This window comes from Sebastes fasciatus, chromosome 4 (assembly GCF_043250625.1).
Source record: "Sebastes fasciatus isolate fSebFas1 chromosome 4, fSebFas1.pri, whole genome shotgun sequence".
Taxonomy (NCBI): Eukaryota; Metazoa; Chordata; class Actinopteri; order Perciformes; family Sebastidae; genus Sebastes; species Sebastes fasciatus.
This window is the reverse complement of record NC_133798.1, coordinates 8141930-8160324: the sequence shown is the minus strand read 5'-3', so window position 1 is coordinate 8160324 and position 18395 is coordinate 8141930. Positions and strand designations below refer to the sequence as shown.

Sequence of the window (18395 nt, the reverse complement as noted above, 5' to 3'; positions counted from 1 at the left end):
GAGAGAGAGAGAGTGTAAGAGATGAGGGGGGGATATCGAAGGATGATGATGATGATGATGATGCGAGAGAGATGAGCGACAGACTGGAAGGTTGGGGTTAAAAATGAAAGAAAACTAAAAGAGAACGTAGGAGGGACAAATGAAAGGAGTGAGAAATAGGGGTATAAGAAAATATGAACACGGTAACACGCGATACTGTATCGATTTTTCAAAACACTGCATCCGTATCCTGTAATCTGACAGCCTGTCCGCTATTCGATCTTTCGGAGGTTGCAGTCAGGCCAGTTTTAAAGCTAGAGTGAAGTTACTGGCATCATATGAAACTAGATAACCTAATGAATCTGGTACCAAGCATGTCATACTTAGCTACATAGCTTGTTGAGAAGGAGGCTAAACAACGCTCTAAAGTAATACAACATTTTGGTGAGGAAAAACTGGCATGGCGATTTTAACAGGGGTCCCTTGACCTCTGACCTCGATATGTGAATGGAAATGGGTTCTATGGGTACCCACGAGTCTCCCCTTTACAGACATGCGCACTTTATGATAATCCCAGGCAGTTTGTTTTTTGACTATTCTAAAATGTTTTTTTTCTGGTGTGTTCTTAATACTGACAGTTTTCCTAAAATAAAATTTTAAATAAATCGCAATACACTCTGTATCATGACACGTATCATATAACCAGATTCTTGCCAATACACAGCCCTAGTGAGAAAGAAATGAGAGGTGATGTGAACAGCAAAGACGTGAGAGATGGAGAAGGTAGAGAACGACATGGTAGGAAACATAAAAAGCGGTTTTAACAAGAGGACCACAGTGACAGTTTTTCAAGAAAACACCAAGCATGCATTATACATGCAGAGAGTTAGTAGAGAGTATTACTTTGCACCGGCACCTCTCCCTCTGCATGCTAATGACTTTAGATAGCGAAGGAGATGCTGAGATGACAAGATGTGTTCATCTGAGCATGCTCCCAGTAGGCAGACAGACAGCCCGGCACACTTTAAAGTGCTCTCTGTGACCTCTGCTTTCTAATCGAGGCCCTATACAAATGTCAGTCATGGATTTACTATTATGCGTATGTATGTGACAACAAATTAGAGCTGCAGCCTTACTATCAGCGGTGATGCAAAAATGGATGTCTGCTTGAACACAAATTATTACCAGTTAGGCGTCGCTATATTTTGTAATAGTTTTTCATATTGCAGTTTCTTGGTATGCTCACAAGCAGTAATTACACTGTGATGAGTCCCAGTGTGGAGCTATGCTCCCTGCTGTCTGCCTGTGAAGCTAGTCTTTTTGCGTGTATTTAGCACACGGACACAGTTGCAGCCAGAGGAAGCAGAAGACAGGGACTGACTATGTTTTTACAGGGCGGGGCAGGGCTTTGATGGTGGAGGGAGCTGCGGTCGGGTCGCTGCTCGTCCCGCGCTGACCTGTGCGATGGTCTCCGGGTCCAGGGGCTTGCCGCCGTGGTGGTGGTGGTGGGCGTCGGTGAAGCCCGTGTACTGGCCCGACGAGGTGGAGCGGCGGATTGGGGGGCTCTCCATCTTCTTCAGCGACTCGTGGCGGCTGATGTTGGTCAGACTGCCGTGGCCGGTGCGGCGGCGGCGCTCGGGGCTGTCCATGGGCATGTGGTTGCGACTCCGCAGCATGTCACGCGGGCTGAAGTGGCCTAGGACCGGGGAGCCCATTTCTGGGGTGCCTCCGTGACCTCCGTGACCATGCTGGGAGGGATGCACCATGCAGTGGACATCGCTGGGGCGCGCGGGGGGCCGCCGAGATGGCGGGTCTGATCTTTTCTTGTGCCTGCTGGGATAGAAGAGTGGGACGGAGAGAGAAACAACAAAGCTTACTATATATTTATCACATTACAGCTTTCATCTTTTACCTCATACCCAAACATTGCACAAAAAATGCTTGACTCAGCGATTGTGCCACTTTGCATCTGCCAAATATAATAAACTTTTTAGGAACTAAAAAAAAACAGCCCTGTTTTTGGATTGACTGCGATGTCTTCAATAATTTAAATTATTGAATTTATTTAAGGGCTTCCTCTGGGTCTCACTCTGAAAACACAGTAATCCTTCAGACATAAAAATCCTACAAATTGGAAGCACAAGGTTTTCTATATTACAATACTATATGTGGGCATGCATCCTCATCACACATTTGCCACTGTGAAAAAAACAAAACAATCATCAGCGGTGTAAGATGAATCCTGATATCGGTGCGCAACAGCTCCGACCAGCTTATTTGGAGAGCAGGTAGAGTGGACCTGGCTACCAGCCAGAGGAGGGAGGCCTGTGGTTTGTCTCCCTGGGAGAAGCTACAGCTGGAAAGCTGTCCTCTATCTGAACCTGGACCAGTACGCACTTCGGCTTCATTCCAAACCACCCCCTACACCCTCTGCCTACCCACTGCCACTCCGTTTCCACGTTCACGTGGAGGGTCCGCCATATTAAGTGCCATCCGAAACCAATCAGCGAGGAGTGGGAGTGGGTTATAAAACCTTCCAACAGCGAGCCTGCATCGATGCCGACTTAACCAGCTGCCTTTACCGCTCCAATGTATTACCATGTGACTACCGGTAGAAACATTTACTGTAAACTGCTCAAACTGATAGACATTTAATTTATTCTACTTTATTGTCATAAAGACGTCAACAAACAAAGTAAATAAATTGTATTTAGGATCAAATATACCCTGGTCCAGTCTACAAAACGGTAGATATGTTCATTAGATTGTAAATTGTTGTATATAATGTATATACACACAACACATATATATTATTTTTTTACCCCCATCAGGAGCTATAACCCCATCATTTATTATATCTTCAACTATACAATACTGACTTAACAGTGCAATAATTTAGTGCAATAATTCAGCTGCGCAATAATCTGGTTTACTCCGGCATTAACACTGCATTTATTTATACAGAACATTTAAACTAATATTCTTATTTTACACTATTCTTGCATTTTTATAAATGCATGCATTTATATTATTTGCTTAGATCCCATTTTTCAACATTATTATTTGCACTGTTATACATATTTCTTCTTTATGCTTTCTTATGATTTCTCTATTTTTATATATTTATATTTATATTCTAAAACGGAACCAATTTCCCCCCAAAGATCAATAAAGTATTTCTGATTCTGATATTTCTTTCTTTGCCGGAGAGAGGGAAGTTTGTCCCGAAGTGGCTGCTGTATTGATACCCTCCACCTTAAAGAAGGGTGCTTCATTGAGCTGCGAGTGTGACTACAAACAGAGTTCACTCCACCACGGAGTGGGAGGGTGGAGAGGCCGGATTGGAATTGGGCCTTAATATGACACACACACAAACATCTAAAACATGGAGAGACAGAGCTGAACATGTGTCTGATCAGACACACACGCCTTCATACTCACGCAGAGACGCATGCTCACTGAGTTGTGCACAATGTCTCTACACAGTAACATCTCCTCCTTTGAGGCGGTTCTATTGCACCATAAAAGGCCAACAGAGCAGCTCATCCTCCTCAGTACGCCTCTAATAGGCTCTGCTCTGCATATTTACGACTACCAGCACTACAGTAGCTACACACAGCCCGAGTCAAGAGCTGTAATGTTTCATTAAAGCAGCTATCATCACTTTCAGTCTAGCAGCTAGATGACTGAGAAACATATTTGAGCACGACTGTTGGCAAAGCACTACAATTTAATAATACAGTTACCTGATATTTATTATATGACTTCTCATTTAAAAAGAGATTGTATTCTTATGCAGCCACTTTTTTAGTTGGTATAACACTTCCTGAAATGGTTGAAACATTAAAATCAATTAACATCTGAAAGCTGATACATGCCAAATTATTTGAATTCCGCATTATTGGTCCTTTGCGATGATGAACAAGCAGTGATTCTCTCATCCTTTAATCACTTCTCCGAGGCAAACGGCTCCCTTTGAGAGTTTGCGTCTGCCTAATGAACGCCGTCTCAGCTATTATCATTAAGATTTACAGGAAGCTTCATCAACAGCGCTAAAATAAAAGCAATAATGAGTGCAGGATGTGAAGGACCATGAGGGTCTCTGGGAATGTAATTGCAGCTCTTCGCAGCAGAGCGACTGTGTATATCGCATCATTTCTTCACAGAAAACTACTCGTCTACATTAACTAGAACGTCTGACGTCAATCCAAGTGTGCTTATGTAAGACTCTGAAACCCGTTTACCTGGTCACACACTGTAAAATACACTCTGGAGTGTGAACAGTATGTCTTAATGTAAACATATAAATTAAAGAATATTTAATGTTATAATATTATAAAATATTTTCTATTTTGTCAACAATGCTTTTGGCATCATTGGGCAACAATTCCATCATAACCTTTCATCATATTGTAATTCAAGAGTTCTGAGAGATAACTAGACTTCTGCACCTCCTCATGGCTCTGTTTTCAGGCTTTAGAAAATCTAGCCTAGTGACGGGAGACTGATCTCAACATGGCTGCCGGGTCATTTTACAGTTAAACAGTACACTACAAGATGTTTCTGAAAACATTTGAGGAGAGAAATAGCATTACAGTATCAGAAAATTGATTCATATCCAGCTCGGCTCTGACTGGTTGTTTTCCTCCGGTCTGTGAAATCTTGCAGATGCCGTTAGGAGCACCGGAGGAAACTGGAGGACACAGAGGAACATGATTTTTTTTTAGATTACCTTTCTCATGCACACTACTGTCAGGATATAGTGACCGTGTTATAAAAAAAATCATATTTGCTCCAATTCTACCCAGTGCTGCTTTAATGTGCACACAAACAACTTCCTGACAGCACTAATAGCCACTGATGATAGTTTTAGAAATTGAAAAATGAACTCATTGGTGGAGCGGTGCAGGCTGGTGAGAGATAAATATATATATTTTTCTGACTGCAGTGAGAAATCTGGATTAGTAAACAACTGCAGGAACCACTGACAACCAGCAGGGGGAGCAGTCTACATTCATAACACCTGTGCTCTTCAGGGACAGACAGAGTGTACAACAACACAAAGTACTGCAACTTACTCTGCACGCTGTCACCACGCTGACAGCTCAGCCTTTAATACAAATAATAATGTAAATCATTCCAGGCGTTCCTCTCCATCAAAACAGACCAATTGTAATTCTTGGTATGATCCCATAAATGTGCATCCTCTCCACTAAAAGAGGCACTTTTACTTTAACTTAACCGTCTTGTTTTAGTGACCCTCGCTGTGATCGTGATGCCAATCTCTACTAGAGGTCTCCCGTCTGGCAAGGGTAGGGCTGTCCCGAATAACATTTTTTTGGGCTTCGAAGCTTCGGTGAGAAATATTCGAAGGTATTCGAAGCTTCGCTTTGCGGCGCGATACAGAGCAGCACGCTGACATGTTCTTCTGTCTGTCTGTCTCCATCTCCCCCGTTTCAGCGCCGCTGCCGCACTACTGTACACACACGACCCCCTGCACACAACAAACAGCGATGTCCGTCTGAGAATAACTAAAAATAGTTTATGTTGAATATGAATCATGAATAATGTTGTGTGATTATTCCTTATTTCATGGGATATTTTGGGATTTCTACATTATAATTACATAATTTTGGGGGATTTATCCTATAATTATCATTACTGTCAATGTGTACTTTATTTTTATTTTTTTTATTTAAATTCATCATTTTTTAAAAACTTGTTTTTTCCCTTTTTTTAAAAATTAAATCTAACTTTGTTTTTTGCTCTTTATCCTTTTTGCATCTGCAATGAGTGAGGGTTGGATGGGAGGGTGGCTTTGGGGGAAAAATATCAAAATATGGAGGGACAATCATTTATATGTGTGCTGTATTTGTATATTTCTGTACACCTGTTGTTACTCCCAATAAATTATTACTTTAAAAGAAATGATTACATACATATATATACAAAAATAAAATAAAAGAAGCATTGGAATAGTGATTTGGGGGTCGATTATCAGGGCAACGGTCGAAGCTTCGAAGCATTTGGGTCAGCCCTAGGCAAACGTGTTGTTGATTGAGAACACCAGGAGAAGAAAAAGATCTAAATAAAGCTCAGGATATAAATGATTCAACACATGTGAGGATTGTCTGAATGGAAGAGCAGGAAAGTGAGTGGGGGGGGGTAGACAGGAGATGAAGAGAGAGGTATGTGTGTGGGGTGGGAGGGGGGGTCACCTGGGACCTGGTGACAGGTAGAAGGTGTTGTAGAGGAGCTTTATCAAGGCTGATGTGAAAAAGATGATTCATTCAGATATATTCTCCGTCCGCATACAAATACCTGCAGTGTGTATGCAGGGTGTGAATATCGCCTCTAGTATGAATCATCAACATTTCAACAGTGAAGTAGAGGGAGTGAGTGTGGCTCTGAATAAAATAGCACTTGTTCATGTGTTTGGCAAGAGCCAGTAACAGACGCTTCAAGGTCGCTTACTCCACCACCACAAATGCAGCAATGAAGAGGAGACGAAATTCTGGCTCGCCACCAGCAGACACACGCTGCCAAAAAGTCTGAAGTGTGACTGGATGTGTGTGTCTCCTCTCTGTGTGTGTGCCATCCCTTCCTATGCATACGTATATACAGTATGTTCCAGTGTGACCAGCTGATACCAGCCCGTATTTAATACTCATACTACATCATAATAAAATAGAGTGGGAGAAGTTGATTCCTCCGGTGGCAATTAGGCTGAGAGAGAGGTGAGCTGAGGACACAGAATGACAGGAGGAAGCAGCAGCAGCAGCAGCAGCAGCAGCAGCATATGTAACACGGAGGATCGACTGCATACTGTGTAGGTCTCTCCTGCTGCCTTCAGTCTTGCTCGGCAAAATCAGACACATGCTGTTAAATCGCTCTCAGCGCGAGCTTGCGTTGAGGTAAAAGGTTGAAAACGAGGATTATTTTTGGCAAAATACAGTAGTTTAAATCTCAATCTCTATAAAAAAACATTTAAAGTTGATTAATTTTCAAAGTGTCTGTAGTCTGCGTGTTGGTATTCACACCTGAAGCTATTTAAGCCTCTTAAGATGATGCAACGCTGAAGTTGTTCCAGACATGCTGCTGGACTGTCAGTCGTTATGGGATTGGCCGTCTCTCATTAGATAAAGCCAATGTGAAGTCCAAGATGTGCTGTGGTCACGCATTGGTCACTATGGTGTCAGGAGGACCGGCACTTCTTACAGCAGCAGTGGGTAGAAATGGAGCAAATATGATTTAAAAAGTAATTTTTCATAAAACAGCCACTATATCCTGACAGTAGTGCATGAGACAGGTATTCTGAAAAAAATCATGTGCCTCTGTGTCCTCCGGTGCTCCTAATGGCATCTGCAAGATTTCACAGACTGGAGGAAAACAAGCAGTCAGAGCTGACCTGAGATCTGCTGTCCATCTGCTGTCTATGAGAGCCATGAGTTAATCAACTTGCGAACTCTGATCAAACGGTCAAACCAGGCAGCGCTGATCAAATATGAATCAATATTCTGTTACTGTAATGTCTATTTCTCGCCTCAAATGTTTTCAGAATCATCTTGTAGTGTACTGTTTAGCTGTAAAGTTTGTGACCCGGCAGCCATGTTGAGATCTGTTGAGGACCTACCAAGCACCGCCCACCCAATAGCCCAAAAGGAACTTTCTCTCTGAAATGACCTTTGATTGGTCAAAGTCTTCCGTCACAGGCTAGATTTTCTAAAGCCTGAAAACAGAGCCATGAGGAGGTGCAGAAGTCTAGTTTTCTCTCAGAGCACTTGCATTACAATATGCTGAAAGGTTATTATGGGACTTTTGCCCAATGATGCCAAAAATATTTTGCCTACTGAAGCTTTAATGAGTCAAATTTTACAACTTAATGCTTCATCCACACTCTTGTCAACGTTGGAAAGCACATTGCTATTGCCAGATGAGTGACAACTTTGTTCACCTCATTTCCTGTAACCAATGTAGCATTAAAGCATCATGGAATTAGCTAACTAGCTAGTTAACTAACTAGCGGGCAGCTAACTAGTTAGCTAGTTTGCTAATTTCCCCTTCATTTCCAGGTCATTAAGTTTCTGAAGGATGGGGCTCTTTTTTGGTCAGCAGCAGTGTCTTTTGTTCAGACGTTAGTGAATTTGTATACTGAATGCAAAGAGTTTAAAATGCCAAATTCCTAATTCAGGTCCCTTGTCCCATTGTTTATTGCAGTCCAATACAGCACAGCTATACAGCCGTGGGAAAAACCAACCTGGTGATATAGGCCTCAGAGATCCTGGTGTCAGAGGGCGAGCCGATGTCTTTCCCCAAGCATTTATCCTCTCCGGCGTGGCCGCTGCTGGCCTCGCTGTCAGCCTTCTGACTCAGAGTGTCTGAGAAGCTGTCATCTCTGGGACACAGAGACAGATTGACATTGAGACATGGAAAGAGCAAGAGGAAGTGACAGTAAAACCGACAGACAACAAAAAAAAAGGAGAAATCAGCAAATCAGTCTTTCATATTTGCACCGTTCTTCGATGTTTCATATCAGTTTCCTGCGAGTCAGCATGTCTCTCTCATATCCTCCCCCGACCCACCCCTCAAGGTCCAGAGAGTCAGATGAGTCATATTCCTCGGCCTCTCCCTATTCCGGTGATATACTGTGACATGTACATGCCCACGCCCACACGCGCAGCCAGCTTTATGGGTTTCAGTGAGGTGTATGACTGGATGTTGTCAGGTGGCAGTAATCAGAGCTACTGAGCTGCACTGCTGCCTCTGATGATGTGTATTATCCCATATAAAACACAGTCGCTTCTTTAGTGCATCCACGTGTATGCGACGCAGACTGAGACAGAGCAAGGACGAGCACTTCTCCGCAGCGGAGGCGGCAGTAAACAAAATTTACAGACAGACAGGAGAAAGTTTGAGAGACACATCCTGTGCTGAAGTGGCCTCTCAGACGTCTCTCTGCATGTTTTATTCTGGGCTCTTTTATGGAACAAGTGGAGATCACAACCCTGTGTGCTCTTGCGCTCGTCAGCCTGCTCTGTTTAAGTAGAGAGCAGGACGTTACTACGCTCGGGGACAACCCGTACGGCTGTAAATTCCCCCTGCTCTTTCATTAACTAAGAGGACACCCCATCAGCAGTGCCCCTCCTGGTGAATTATTGATAGAGGCAGCAGGTGAAAGAACAGAAGAGGAAAGAGAGGAAGGCATTCTGAATGGCCGTTTTGTCGGCCAGCTACTAAGTGATTGGAGTGATTCCGTTCCCGTCTTAACGAGACAGCGAATCCAGTCCATTAGGCACCAACAGTCGCCATGGCAGAGTGTATGCTTGTTAGTGCTGAGAATGGGAGACTGTGATAGAAGCGCTGGTTCAGGACCCTGGAGATGGGGAGTACTCCACACAGCGGGGATGACAGCGGTGTTCAGGAAAAACAAGGCTGAAGGTCCTCTATGCACGACCCTACAGTCAACTGATGGTCCACGGCCTCTTATAGAGCAAAGTCAACAAAGACAAGTCTGTTGTTTAACCGCCAGGGACATCATCTGGGAGAGCTGGAGGAAGTTTTGACTTGGAGGTAAACGACAGCAATAATTACAGTACACAAATGCAATGTTAGGTGGAGGTTAGGATGTTAGTGTTTACTACTGTTGCCAGGCAGCCTACTTTCCTTTCCGGTAACACTCGTTGACTTCTTGCTTATCCATAGAATATTTTGTTTGTACGCTTCCTGGCGAGTATAAACAAAGCTTTATAGAGCAAAGTCAAATGGCAAAAGTGTGTTGTTTGTTGAGGTCTAGGCTACTTCATGCAAATCAGGGGCGTACGGTGTGACTCGCCGCCTCTGGAAACCTCCGAAAAACTATTAAACTAACCGTCGTGGATCTAAAATGAAAACAGATTCAGCAACTGCATGGCTTATTTTCTCTCCTAAAATGTTTTCAGAAACACATTTCGGTGAATTATTTCCGTTATATACAAGAAAAAATGAGCCGCCATGCTGGTTCCGGTTCGGAAGCTGGGAGCAGCAGCCCACGAGTGAAAGCGTTCATCCAATCAGGTGCCTAGTTGCAGCCCATCAAGCGTCCAATGATGGGAAGTGGGGCGTCCAAACACGCCCATGGACACGTACCATCAGACTGTTGAGTCATGCTTGCAGCTCTGTGAGACTGTACTGATGCTAATATCAGCATGCTAACATGCTCACAGTGACAATGCTAACCTGCTGATGTTTAGCAGCTATACCATGTTCACCATCTTAGCATGCTAACATGTGCCTATTAGCGCTGCATCAGCTGAGGTTGATGAGAATATAGTAATTGGTCATAAAGTGTTGGTCAAATTAGAAAATTTGACCTGATGTTGGTGTAAAGTGAAGGGATCGTCAAAGCTTGATGCATTACTCGGTTGTATCTAAACTAAATGAAAAACACTCACATGTCTTGGACCACAATATACTGGTGTGGCACCAGGCCGTCGATGCCGTTGTGCCGTCCCTCCCACCAGTCTTCTGACGCCCGCTGATACAGCAGCAGGGAGGCGCCCTTCTTGAAGGACAACTCTCGGGAAGAGCGCCCAATGTAGTCGAACTTGGCAATGGCTTCAATGGGCTCGCCCTCTGTCAACGGAGAGAGGATTAGACGGGTCAGGTATGTCAGACAGGGCAGAGACATCAAGTACAGGCGGCTATTATCGCATGTGGAGACAGTTTTAATGATTGATGTACAAGTGGCTTATGAAATCAACATCTTAATCCGGACAGACAACACATTAGCACTTAAACACATGTTGGCTCTGATGCAGGAGAGTCTAGTCGGGTCCAATACTGGCATGTTTGTGCACAAGGATGCTCATCTGTGACAGTTTGTGTACAAGTGTGCTGAGCCAGTTGGTTATTTTAGTTGTAGTCAATAGTAACCCGGCTCTACAACGTCGGGCCGGGGCAACAACAGGCCCTGAGGAGCTTTAGCAGGATATTTATAGAAGCTGCTGAGAGGAGATCTATATGACTCAGGGGCATGTCAGTCACAGCATGGATCATTAGACTGGGTTGATACCTACTCAATAACTGTACAAGTAGAGACATGGGAAATGAACAGGGGAAATACCAGGAAAAGTTATTACACAGTATTAACCAATGGTAGATGGAGCAGACACTATCAATAAATATTTGTACTGATTGCTCTCTCCAAGTCCATCATTTAATTTAAATAACTGAAAATCAGTCTTATATTGATGTCTGTCCTGAAGAAAACATCTGTGTGTTTTCAACAACAGCTACAGTCGACTCTCATATTCAAAAGGTTCCCTTTTCCGAGCCAATATGTGTGCGCTACAGCAACACGGGTCTAAAAATAGCTTCTTTATTCCTCCCTCACTCCTACCTCTGGCCTCCTCCCGTCTCATTTTAAGTCAGACAGACCCCCTGGACAGACGTAGCCTCGCCCGAAACACAGGCTCTCTACATACACTGGGAGCAGAGTAAATGGCTGAAGCTTGTATCGGCTGTGAAAAGCCATCATGGTATATCTTTCACAGGAGCTTAGAAGCGATTTCCCAGGTGAGCAGAGAGGCCACCTGAGAGAGGAAATACAGGACGGTGGTTTCTTCATTTCTCTCGGTGTCCTATTCAACCTCATATTTTTGTATCCAACCTTTAACTTGGCACCTCCCTTGCTTCACTTGGTTGTCAGGAATGACGGGGTGGATGTGACGTGGCTCCAATAAAATGTGACAAGCAGGAATTTACTGTCTGAATTAATTGGGCTGCACTGCAGCGGACGAGGCTGTTAATAAAGTTGACAGAAGCCTTATCGGTGCAGGGGATTTCTCTCCCTCTCCATTTTCTCCATCTCTTTCTCTCACTTCAATCTATCCATCTATCCCTCCTCCTCCTCCTCCTCCTCCTCCGGTCTGCAAATGTTTCTCCAAGGCACACACACACACACACCCCACAACACTGCAGTGACGTAACTGCTGCAAACAGCAGGCCATAAACTCAAATCTCGGTGTGCTAAAGGATCCCCTCTGTCATGTTGTGCAATTATAACTGAGAATCGCTTCGGACCCAACCACCCGAGGTCACACACACACACACACATACACACACACACTGCGACTGGAGTTAAAGAAATGTTGAACCGTGAGAGCTGGAGGCCTGTGGTGGTGTAAAAGATACGAACTGTCAGATGTCTTACACAAGCCAGTGGAGCAGAGTCGGGGTGGATGTTAATACATAGAAATAGGGGAGCAGAAGCCTGGTGTGAGATATGGTTAGGATCAATACAACAGGAGAGGGTATAAAACACTTCTCCTCTCCTGCTCTGTTTGTAGCAGCAATCACCTCAGATTAATATTGGTCTTCAGGGAAAAGGGAGGATGGATGGATGTACAGTATATCTATCTATTTATCTATCTATGCATCCATCCATCCATCCATCAGGGCTGCACGATTATGGCCAAAATGATAATCCCGATTATTTTTGATCAATATTGAGATCACGATTATTCATTGATTTTGGCGACAACATTTGTATTGCACTTTCACATTAGAATAAACGGAGCACTGCTTTCACTTCCATGCTGTGCTACATTCCTGCTAATGTACAAATTATGGCTACACAATGTTGGAAAGATCTGACATTGCAATATGGTTTTTTTCTGCTACATATATTGCAATATGAGAAAATACAGGAATATTCATCCTACCCCTTTGTTAGCTACATTTTAAAAGTTAAATGCTTCAATCTGGTGCACTTTGAGAGCAAAATTAGCAACATAAACAATTGTATGCTCTTGATTTAATCATAAACACATTGGTTGTATAGATAATATCTATACCCAAAAGTGAAACCAAAACATCTCGATCACCGGCTGGTGGCTGGCTGTTAGTTTAGGAAGCGCTTTGATTTGATATGGAGCAGAGTTTTCTATGAGCAGAACGCGCATTTTAAACGTCAATATCGCAGGCGATCATGTTCATTTAATTGTGGGAAGCCAAAACCGTGATTGCGATTAATATTTGATTACTTGCGCAGCCTTACTATGTATTTATCTATTTATTATTAATCTCAGGTGCATGCTGTTAGATGTGGGTCTTTATGGGGGAAAAGGATGACCGTCCCTGTACAGTAAAATATCCCGCCTGTACAGTACGCCTGGGGCACCTGACAACAAGGACATCCTGGTACAATCCTGCAAAAGTGATATATAATCAATGTACCAGTTAGTTCGCCTTTGACCTCGTAGCAAATTTACCAGCAGATAGAACATCAATGTATCGATGGTGTGCGAGAATTGTTCTCTCTAAAAACAGACAATTAATCTCCAGGCATGACAGCCAACGTCCATGAGGCTGTCATGTGTGTCAGTCCGCAGCAGGCTGGGCTGGAGACCATTTCCGGACAGCCATTTAGACCAACATGTGGAATGACTTTTACTCCTCTCTCTTGTCTGTCTTGTTTTCACTTAGTTTGGGGGCCTTGAGAAAAGAGTGAACATAAAACCAGTGTTGGAAGAAGTACTCTGATCTTTTACTTAAGTAAAAGTACCAATACCACGACGTATAAGTACTTCATTACAAGTAAAAGTCGTTAATTTAAAATCTTACTAGTATTATAGTATTATAATCCAGATGTACTATAAGTATCAAAAATAAAAGTCTTTGTTTTGCGAATTATATATTATTATATTTATATTTATATTTATATTATATATTATACAATATATCAGTAGTTTAGTTTAGTGGTTCCCGACCCTGGGGTCAGACTCTACAGGGTCACAAAATAAATCTGAGGGGTCGTGAGATGATTAATCTGGTAGACAAGAAAAAACAAACTTCTGCTACACAAATATTTATTAAAATGTTGGAATTTTTTTAATTTGAACTCTTTGGGATTCAAACAGTTATTTAAATGAAACAATATGAAAAATGTTGTGGGCCAAATGAGAACAGCCACTGGTGCAATTTTTAACAAATAGTATTTTATAAACTGATCATATATTTGTTTTTTCTAAACTAGTAACTATATCTGTCAAATACATGTAGTGGAGTAAAAAGTACAATATTTTCCTCTGAAATGTAGTGGAGTAAAAGTCTGAAGTAGCATAAAATGGAAATACTCAAGTAAAGCACACATACCTCAAAATTGTACTTCAGTACAGTACTTGAGTAAAAGTAGTTTGTTACTTTCCAACACTGCATATAACTATTACCGTCTGCAGAATCAAGTGCTGGTAAACAAAGGTTTGCTTTTGTGTCTGAAATCCAAATGAGGTCATGGGGATTTAAAAATAACTGACGACAATAAGTTGACCACAGTTCAAGACTCCGCAGGGAGGGACTCATGTCAGGGAGGACATCCTCCCAGTCCGCTCAAAGAAGCTTTTGGAACAAAACCATGGTAGCAAGGGATTTCTGGAAAACATAATCTCCATTAATTACTCAAAGAGTTGATAGCTGCCATCTGTGTTTTACAGTGGGATTCCTCACAGAGAGAAGTCTCCTTGTGTAATCACATGTCCTTTTTATTTATAAAGGACATCCAGATGATGACTTTAATTTGGAAGCAGAGTGATTAACAGCTGATGTAATGAGAAGAGATCTACCAGATTTCCCTCTATGGAGACTGATGACGAACGGTGACGGGGAGCCCCTAAAAAAACCTCTCTGGGTGTGAAAAGGAGACAGGATTGGGGCAGCTGTCACCATGGAAACAGGTTTAGGGAAGTCTGTTACTAAGGTGAGATATGAAGCCTCGGCTCGACGATAGGTGGACTCTTTTTGGCTCACACTCGCTACATCTGGTCAGCTCTCTGTCTTGGATATTTATGACTTTTGAATGAGCTGGAAGTTTTATTGTCTTTTTCTGCCTTTTTTTCCCTGGACGTTAACAGCAATGTCTGACCCCGGCTGATATTTTGGTTTCAACTAACTCGCTCGCTATTTGATTTGGACCAGACCAACTGGTATTCATTTCACTCAAACAGAGGACCACATTTATGATCACAGAAATGCACAGTATCCCACCATGTCTGAGAGAAGTCTATTGTGTCCTCCAGTGTCTACAGGAGCCTGGTGGGTTTTTTTCCTTCATATTTCTCTTGGACACATGGAAATGTAGTTAAACGTAGAGAAAACACAGACCGTATAATATTTGGAGAGCTATTAAAACCTCACACTTTTGACACACACTCCATACATTTGCTATTCTTAAAAAAAAAAATCCAAGGGGATTAAAATGTAGTATGCAGTATGCTAAAAATATGCCCAAAATACCCAGATGATATACTGATCTGAAAAAATCTTCAATATGCATCGGACCAGTCTACCTCGCCTACTGTATCCTACAATACAAAGCGCTGGAACAGTACAGCTCTATTTCATCACTAAATTCAGTTTTTTTAAATTTTTGAGGCGAGACATCAACTGCGTAAATTTTGAATATTGAAAGTTTTTCAATATTAGATGGCGAATTGAACATTTGCTCCACCGTTTTCAGAGTTTAGAAGCTCCACAAACTGCTGTGACAGATAGCTAACGCCTGCCAGAGTCGCTCCCTCGCCAGCCGGGCATTCACGCTCACAGAACCCGCTGTGAGCTGGCTGGAGCTCTCTCTAGAGACTGCTTTTATTTCCTTGTTGACGGATAGTTTGTTTAAATATCACAACACAAATGTCCATTATTAAATTAACGGGAACCTGTGTTTATCTGCCTTTTTGGAGTTGAAAAGCTCCACAAACGCCCGCGGGCGTAGCTCGCTGGAGAGCCGGCCAGCGACGCTCACAGAGCGGCTACAGAGCAGCAGAGTGGCGAGGGAAGAGGTGAGGGAAAGAGCTGCCTCTGACGGGGCAGAGAGATACCTGCTGAGACAACATGACCCTTTTCAACATTACTCTAATATCTGGAGGGAGATCAGTCCACTGTTTAGTTGCTGTAACTGAAAAAGCAGTTTGAGGAAATGTTTTGGATCAATGTTTTATATTTCCTGTCTCCCCTTGTTGATGATCCTGTTTGTGTTACTTCACTATGAGCTGTTAGAATAAATTGTTTAAACCATGCAGTATCTTATAAAGTAAACAAGCATAACATAAACAAAAAAGAAATCAACGTTGTATTCTTCGATAATATTGTAATAGTGGTACGAGTTTGCTAAGAGGTAAGAGCTGGTTTAAAGGCTAAAGCCTGGTCTAGCATACTGCAAAATAAATCACTTTAACTGTTGCATACTGTATACTACTGAGGAACGCAGTATGCAGTATATGCAGTATGTACTCTATACTGCATACTGCGTTCGTCAGTAGTATGCAGTAGGCGGTTTTGAATAGAGCCTGTGACACTTTGGAAGTGTTTCACATTTGTGAAAACAAGAATTCTCAGTTGGTGTAGACCACCCTGGAATTTGTAAAAAGGGGGGGGGGGGATGTGGAAGTGTCCCGAGGTCCAGAGGGAGAAGCAAAATCATTACAATATGAATGGCCGTCCATCACTGTGAGCCCAGTTCCCTGGCCCTTCAAGGTTACTGCATTTAACAAGCTGAAAGGCAGGATTAGCTGCAGTGAGACGCAGAGAGCTGGACTGAACCCTCGGACACAAGGGAAAGTTTCAGTATGGACATACTGATGGGAGAGTACAGCGTTGCACTTTATGAGTGAGTGTGTGTGTGTGCGCGTGATGGTTAAATTGAATTCATGTAATGTTCAATGAATGATATTGTTTGGTGGAAAACAATGCTGCAAAAAGGACAAATTTACACATATAACTGAAGTATGTGTGTCATTGTGTACTACATGCATACAAACATGTTTAAATAGTTACTCACCATCCTCGCTGGTGTGTGTCTCTGTCCCTCCCTCGTTTTCTACTTCCTCCAGGGCTCCGTGCTCACTGTAGGGGCTCTCACTGTGGGGGACAACATGCAAACTGTCAGGATCACAGCGAAGCCAGCATCAGGGGTCAAAGGGTCAGTTTCAAATAGAGATATTCCGATACCAACCTGCCTTGGCGGAGGTCTGCGCTCTCCAAGTGCACTTCTAGTAAGTTATGGTATCGGATCGGTGCATAGACAGGTGTACTCGCCGATACCCAATCCCGAATTTTGGGCAGTATTGGACACATTTCCGATACTGGTATCGGTATCGGAACAACTCTAGTTTCAAAACAGACTGGATCTTTTCCCTCACCTCTTTTTCTTTCAGGAAATGAAAGCTGTTTGAAGACACTTTATCTCCTAATTCGGTTTGAAACATAAGACTTTTGCTCAAATCCCAACAGTCAAATCTCATTTCAGTGAAGATGTTTTTACAATTAATAAGACCAAGAGGAAGTTCAAATAGCGGTCATTATTCTGTGAGAGGCTTAGATCCTCTATCTTTGGTTGGGCCTCTTATTCTAAATGGTCTTTTTCTGGCATCGTGCTGAGAGAGCTGGCGATAATGCCACACACACAAACACAAACACACACACACACACACACACACACACACACACACACACACACACACACACACACACACACACACACACACACACACACACAGATTAATGCTGCCAGGAAGTGAGTGTCTCCTCCCATGCTAGCACGTCACCAGCCACCTCCTATTCTGAAAGAAAGGGAGGCAGCCAAGACAACAAATCTCCCCGGGGCTTCATGTGTGTTGCCGGGGGAGGGGATGGGGACATGGTCATGCTGAGACGGGTGATTAGCTTCAGCCAGGGATAAATCCCTGTCAGCCTGTGGTGATGTGGGAGCATAGAAAAGCAGGAATAGGGACCGATAAAGAGAGGAAGAAACAAGTGCTAAATGCTGCTTGCAGATGTTGAGCTGGCAAAGGGCCTCAGGTTTGACTCCAGTATGTGCTGCAATTCACCTAATCATCCTTTCCCTGCCAGGTGACCTTTCTTTTTCCTCCCGTCGTGATCTAATTAAAGTGATTGTTTCAACCTGTCTCACCTAGAAAAGAGTCCACCATGTAAAGTCAGCACTGAGACACGCTCTACCTTGTCATGTTCCTTAACCACAGACGCATAATTGGTGAGCATAATTAATCATATCAACTCTACTGACATACTACTGACACAGCTGCAGCGTTGACAGCGCACGCATACCTGCATGTTGAGTGAGTCCCTAATGAAGGAGGTTTGGCTGCGTGCCTCTGTTCCATTCATGGTAAGAGAGAGAAAAAAAAAGGAAACCACCGGCGTCTGTCCGACTCTCTGCATGTCGTTCAGGAAATCTGTGCAGCTGCATGAGATGATCTCATCAGAATGCTTTCCATCTTTCCTTTTTTAATCCTGGATAACCTACATCTTGACCTTCAGACAACAGTGACAGGGCGGCTTAGCAGCCAGACAGTGCGTGTCTTGTAGCTCAAAGATCAAAAGTTGATTTGCGATTGATTCAAGTCTTGTGAACAATAAACTGA

General features: G+C 43.0%; 1 protein-coding gene across 6 annotated transcripts in view; it reads right to left on the bottom strand.

Moving 5' to 3' along the window:
- The window catches only part of srgap1a (SLIT-ROBO Rho GTPase activating protein 1a), a 102833-nt gene that overhangs the window by 2696 nt on the left and 81742 nt on the right, over window positions 1-18395 (bottom strand). For 2 of the 6 annotated variants that reach the window (XM_074631789.1, XM_074631791.1), the window contains exons 18-21: window positions 16793-16872; window positions 10410-10590; window positions 8237-8374; window positions 1437-1809 (exon numbers count right to left, since the gene is read on the bottom strand). In XM_074631789.1, the coding sequence (XP_074487890.1) occupies window positions 1437-1809; window positions 8237-8374; window positions 10410-10590; window positions 16793-16872 (772 nt within the window). Of the gene's footprint in view, window positions 1-1360; window positions 1813-8236; window positions 8375-10409; window positions 10591-16792; window positions 16873-18395 lie in introns of all 6 variants that reach the window. The other 4 variants (XM_074631787.1, XM_074631790.1, XM_074631792.1 and 1 more) reach the window with 3 other exon arrangements.